Source organism: Ambystoma mexicanum, chromosome 12 (genome assembly GCF_040938575.1).
Source record: "Ambystoma mexicanum isolate Mex_15411 chromosome 12, UKY_AmexF1_1, whole genome shotgun sequence".
In the NCBI taxonomy this organism is placed as follows: domain Eukaryota; kingdom Metazoa; phylum Chordata; class Amphibia; order Caudata; family Ambystomatidae; genus Ambystoma; species Ambystoma mexicanum.
In genome coordinates, this window is record NC_090936.1 from 1,179,176,224 (window position 1) to 1,179,182,896 (window position 6,673).

At 45.9% G+C, this 6,673-nt stretch overlaps 1 protein-coding gene across 1 annotated transcript in view; it reads left to right on the forward strand.

The window, feature by feature from the left end:
• AMDHD1 (amidohydrolase domain containing 1) overlaps positions 1–6,203 on the forward strand; it is a 426,527-nt gene extending 420,324 nt beyond the window's left edge. The window contains exon 9 of the mRNA XM_069629827.1: positions 5,933–6,203. Within this exon, the coding sequence (XP_069485928.1) occupies positions 5,933–6,038 (106 nt within the window). The 3' untranslated portion in view covers positions 6,039–6,203. The remainder of the gene's footprint in view (positions 1–5,932) is intronic.
• Positions 6,204–6,673: the final 470 nt, after the last annotated feature.

Genomic DNA, 6,673 nt, shown 5'->3' on the forward strand with positions numbered 1-6,673 from the left:
CGAAGACCTTAGGTCTTCGAGGCCAATAAAGACAACCTCCATTTTAGGTGAACTGTATACGTGAATTTATGGCATTGATGAATTCCCTAAAATAATGTGGAGTGTATAGTGTGCCATGCCATGTTGAAAATATGTTGTCTATAGACCTTACACATACATTCAGGTATTTATGCCAGACAGGATGTTGTAGGATGTGTGATTACTCAAACATGTGCATGAAGAAATTGGAGTAAGCCGGGGACATTGTGGCCCTCAGTGAGGTGCCTGATGTTTGCAGATAATGTTATTTCTTGTATTTAAAATAAGACTGTGAGATGAAGTCCAACAGAACCATTATGAACTCTTTGGCCTGCAGTTGAATTCATTCTATGCCTTCTTGCCCTAGATCATGCAGGATGCTGGTATGAAGGCTAGTAACGTCAACAGTGAATAGTATGTTGTCATTAGTGAGGTCCAGTGTCTCTAATATTTAGAAAGTGTGTTGTCCTTCACATACATCGAGGTGTAACCCCTCAACGCTCACACCAGAAAAAATACAACCCACTATGGAAAAAGGCCCAGCTCACGTCTTGCATGGAGAACAAATGTTTAATCTCACAGAAATACAAGTACGTGCCAACAAAGAACTCTTCTGCCACAGAGCGCTCTGATGAAAACAACATGAGCAATGGCTTTTAAAGGTGCACAACGTCACAAATGACGTACATTTCAAAGGTTCCAAATCTGAGTAGCTGGTTAGTGTGACCCTACACACACATATACCCTGCTCCATACTGGATGCCAGGCGATTGGTCCCAGCATCTTCTTCTTTTGAGACGAAGAAGAGAGCGACTGAGAGGATGAACATTTCTCAATACCACACTGAGAGACAGAAGACAGATGGCCCCATGATAAGACTGGACTTTCCCACTTATAGAGACAGGCACGGTCAGGCCTCCCTTGACAGCCAGTCTCACCTGAGACCTATTAAGCCTCCCTCTCAGTATAAAAGGCAGAGCACACAGGCACACTGTGAGCGTGCTAGGGATGCTGGATGTTGCACGGAAGCCAGAGGGAAAGAATTGGAGTTGGAGAGACCTTGGAAGGCCTGGAGGAAGAAGGACTGGCTGATTGCTGGGCCTTTTAGTACAGGGGAGACTGCAGTGTGGAGAGGGAACTGTACCTCCAGGGAGCCAAACCAGGGGCAGCTGGGGTTACCTGGCTGTGCACACACCAGAGCTCCTCCCCTAGTCAAAGCACAAAAGCTCAGGTCTTTGAGGGGCAGGTGGTGAGACCCTGACCTCAACAACTATCCCCTTGAACTCCTGCAGCTCCCAAAACACCTGAACCCCGGTTTTTTGGAGCTAGCGAAGTGGGATCGAAACAAGGAAAAGTGCATTCTGGGACTTGAAGCCCAAAGACATTTAAATTTGGCAAATTACGAGGGGGTCAAGCCTGGCTGAGGGAGACCTGTGTGGGAACTGTAAAAAGGGGGCTGAACCTGACTGAGGGAGACCCCTGAGCGGAAAAGATACCAACGGTTCTCCCGGGTGAACGACCGAGCTAGGGAGGTGAAGGCAACCTCTGTGATATCGACCTTGGCTCCCAGAACAGGGACGCAAATGCAGAAATCAACCCAGCCAGTGAGTGTGAGAGATTCAAGCAAGGCCTGTCTGTGTTGAAATTGAGGAACTGTGAAATACCATTGTTCGGTGATAGAAAGTAACAGAGTGGTCCTGTGTAAGAGGAAAAGATGCATTTTTTCAAAAGCCTCTGTCACAGCGAACTGGGTTAGGTAAATGAATTGAACCGTGTCTGGAAAAGGGAAAAATATAACAAAGCAAGTGGTTAATGTTGTGGAATACAAAACTATGTTTGAGAAAAGTTAACTACGAAGATCTTTGGGAAATGTATCTGAACTTTAAAAGCAAGATGAACGGAATGTTGAAAAGGCTCGATCCCGACTGAGGCAAGCCTATGAAAGTTGAAAGAGGAGAGGGAACCACCAGTGCCAGAAAGCAGTGCAAGCAAGAGAAACTAAGTGTGAAAGCAAACTGTATGAAGGAAGGGAAATTAAAGTGAATGGAAGTGGTCCTGCAAAGGTCTTTGTAAAATCCATTGCACAGTCGAAAGTCTTCGATTTAACCAAGCGGAGGGAAATTGTGCTTGGGAGACCGAGCCCGACTGAGGGAAACCATTTGTGACCTTGTGTTTAGAAGGTTCCGAGCCCAGTTTAGGGAGACCCACGAGAAGCAGTGAGCCCGCAAACTTGTGAACCTTTGTTTTTATATGTAACCCAGGCACCCTGCGACCAAGAGACTTTGGGGAGCAAAGAGACTTTGTGGAAGGCCCTGGCTTGTGCCCTGAGCTGCACCCTCGTGCCAAAGAAGCTAGAGTGTGTTCTCTTGCCTGAGTGTGCCACCTTGTCCCGTGCTGAAAATGTGCGGAAGGGGAACTACAGTGCTCAGTCATCCTGACATATTCTTTCTTGAACACTGTTCCTTCTGCATACACATTTTCCCCACATTTTGTTAGCATAGGCCATTTTGTTTTGACAGACTCCACTAGGACTGTGATTTATTATTTCATGGTCGAGCGTGCTCCCATCCTCGACGTAGGGCAAGATGGGCATTCTTCCGACCCCTTTTCAAAAACATTTTCCAAACATATTTTTTGTCTGTCTTGCTTTTGATAGCATGGGTTCCTCACAGTGTCTACTTGTAATTCATATGGGATGACCGCTCATTGGCAGTAGTACTCTAATTCTTCACCTTGCCCATTGGCATGACAAAACCTTATGCCCTGTTCTAATGACTTTGTCCTTCCCTACCAGCTCTCCCCATAGTTCACATTCTGTTTCCACCCTATTCAGGCTCTGCAGCTGGAAACAATTAGAGTGCATCTGTGCACTGCAGGTGCCTCTGACCTCGGCTTCTCTCCTGGGGAATGAAAAATGGGGTTTGTATTTGGGGCTGAGCTACATAGAGCCCAAGCTCCACACCAAGGCCTGCATTTTATTCTATTCCAAGTGTACCAGGCCTTAGCTTCCAGTATGGCGACACTTCTGCCATGTTAACACGCTTACCTCGCTTCTATCATAGTACTGTTCTAACTCCATCTTTCACCTGTTTTAACTCTTCGCGCACCTCACTGCCTTTTATTACTTTGAATACATCAACTAAACACCAGCCCTATAATGTGGCCCTACCTATAACGTCTGAAACCGCAACAGTATGTGTTGCTCTTTCCATTTTGCTATATGCAAGCATTTAATGTGTGACAAACCTAACTCAACGGAATACACATGCCTGCTGCTGCGCAACCCTCGGTCTGTTCCCAGGATAGGTTGTGCTAATACGTTTTTCTCAATCCTTTTTGCCTGGTTGGGATGCTGTACACGCATCCCAACAGTGTGTTGACCCCTGCTATCTAATGGCTGTCTGGGAGAAGTAGGACAAGAATGATCTAGTGGCAGAAAGGCAAATAGGTCAGCCGACAGATAGCCAGAGGTACAGCAGTGAGAGCTAGCGATGAGGTGGTACTGGTCCAACACAGAGAAAGCAAGACAGGCTTGGTTAATAGGACCATGCCACTGAGCCAGAAGCAAAATGGGTCCTGATCATGCACCTATACATCCTCCTGGCCTATCTCACATCTGGGAGACACCTGGACTTTACTGCAGCAAAGCTAACTGCAACAAGAGTCTTAATTTTACCTTCAAAGCGCTACCCAACCCCTTGCACATTATAGACTGTAAGTGACAACTGAAAATCACTGGGAAAAACAAGTGTGAATCTTTCTGTAGCAAGAATTTTAATTTGTTCTGATTTTGAGTTATCCAAGTCTGTACATAGTCCCGAAATAAAGCTTGTTTAGCCGTACACCTGTAAAGTCCACTTGACTTTGTGACAGTCGCCTTTTCCTGGTATTTGGTACACTAGGAGGCGAAATTTCACCACAGCAATTAGTTTTAGGAAACCATATTGAAATTAAGTAGCTTTTGTGACAGCCGAGGGATCAACAAATGACTCATTACCAACATGGAACTGTTAGTCACTTCTTTTCTCATTATCAAAGGGTTCAATGTTCACCATACCACAGTAAACTGTACAATGACCAGGTCGCTACCCTACCTTGAGGACCATGATCCTTTGTTGCATATTTAATGGCCGTCTTTGTGTCGGGGTTAGTCACTCAGCTCTTTATTATTAATATTGTTATGTTATTTATTGAATGCGGACATAGCTTTGAGAAGGAACGGAGCACTTTACAATCATAGGGGGGAAAACATGGTGAGGGGAGCAGAGAAACAAGGGAGTGGGAGCTAATGTGGGGTAATTTGTTAGCAACAGATCTTCTAGCAATTAGGGGAGGAAACAGTGGGGATCGGATCATCCAGCCTCGGGTCTGGTGGGGAGTGGAGGGTGTGTTGGCCTAGGCCTTAGGGTGGGGTCATTCCTTGAAGAGAAGGGTCTTGAGCCCCTTCCGCTGGGTTTATATTGTGCCTGCACACTTCATTCTCGTCTCTGTGCCATTCTTGGCTGATGCAGTGGTTGTCGGGGCCTCAACTTAGTACTCTTTGACTCTACCAGGTACACGACATCCCTGGTACATTAGGCTGACTGACTAAGAGTCTGGCGCCAGACACTACATAAAATGTGTACCCTAGGGTACATTAATCTAACCGGTGGTGTTGGGAATATTCAGTCTTGGGTACAGGTGGACTAGGGATTGCCTCCTCGAGTCTGTCGCACCAGTTTAGCCGCAGGTACCTGGCCTGGAACTTAAAGCTCTATTCCATTTCTTTTCTCCATGGACTTGGTATTCTTCCTTTCCTTTTCACCTCTCCACAAGTTCTCTTCTTTGATGGCCCCACTCGTTCCTTTCCCTCTCCTCAGACGTACCCACTCTCCTTCCATTCTCCCTGTAGAGTTCACCTCGTCCTTTCACCTTAGAAATGTTCCTCTTCCTCCTCTCTCCTTAAGTGTTTGACCTATGCCTCTTTTACGCCACGTCTCCCTCTCTCTGCTCCAAGTTTTCCCTCCTAAACAAACTTCACAAATCCCCATGCTCCAACTTCCACACTTCGCTCATGGTGTCCTCCTTTTATACTCTATTTGGGTTTGGACTGGGGCTTTTTATTTAGAGATGCGCAGTGGATATGTGCTAGTTAGAAGTAGGCCTTTTGACTCACTGTCAGGAACCTGTCAGAACCTCAATTTTCCCATGTGGTTTGATTTAGTTTGCCGGATGTGCCGCAGTGCCGTGGCTCTAAGGGATGCAAAGGTCTTTCTGCCATGGCCCCTTAATTCCGGAGTAGAGCCTGCTGGGTCTTCTGCGGGTGCGCGGTCCTATGCCTGTGATCACCAGTCTCCAGCAAATGACTGTGAACTCCCCTCTTCTGGTGCAGGGCTATATTGCGGTTCGTCCTGCCACCGAAGCAAGCCCCTTTCCTTTACTGTCACATGTTACATGTGGCTTGTCCGCTCCCATATGAAGGATCTTTCACTTGATCCTCGGCATATCATGTGTCATTGAGGCTCGAGGGGGACTTGCCACGCTGTGGGGTACATGAGATACAAGGCTAAGAAGGGGATGGAGGCCCTGGGGGATCCCCCATGTACTGCCTAAAGCATCGTGGAGCAGAGGCTGCACCCAGAGTCTCCAACTCCCCATACCCTAGCCTCTCACACTATATTAATTGTGAATGTTAGAATACTTTGTAGTCTGATTCATCCTTCAGAGTTTTATAATAAAAATGCAATAGAGCTCTTGATAGAATGGTTTGTGTTTACCACGTCTACAGGGCCGGTACTTTACCCATTTGATCTGCAGGATGTCGTCACCTCTCGATCTGTAGGAATCCATCGAAAGTAACAGACAATGATTCTTGGTGTGAAGAATGCATTGGTCAAGCCATGTGGTTTATTGTTTGTTCTTATTTATTTTTTAGATGGGAACATCTTATTTACCAGTTTGGCGGTCATCAAGAATTAATTGAATATGTGGTAGTTAAAGGAAAAATCGTCTACGAGAATAAAAAGGTTCTGCCTTACTGAGCACCTGCTGAAATGACCCACCATTGGCAAGATAATCATGCAGACATTTTGAATGCTTTTTCTAGAAGCTGTTATCTCTTTGCAAACACTATTTGAATTTGATTCAAATTGTACATCTACAAGACCTAATTGTGTGAACCGCTTGATTAAATATTGCTGTCAATATTCACTTTCTGGTTTCTTACAAATGAATTGGGAGTTATATTTAACATATGTGGGCCAATTGTGCGAATTTGCGATTGCGTTTCTACAGTTTGCAGGTCTGTACTGTGACCGTGTCCCCTGCCTCGCCCTGAGGGTGTGTGTGTGTGTTTGGCTGACTCAGGGGGGCAGGCCTCACCACCCACTTTATGATGGAGGCCTTGGGGCATCATGGGGAATTTCTCCTGGTCCACCCACACAACTGGGGGGAGTTGGTTGTATTACCGTAGGTAATAACACCAAACCCATATTCGGGCACTAAATATCAACGACTCATTGCTCCTCTAGACTGCTTCCCATAAACGGGCCATTTGATTCTTAACACGTTTAGATCATACCTTGATTTCTGCAATCCAGAGATACTATTTTCCTTCATGGATCCTCACGCACCTAACTGATCACAAAACATTTATTTTGCCCGCTTTCCCATCTTT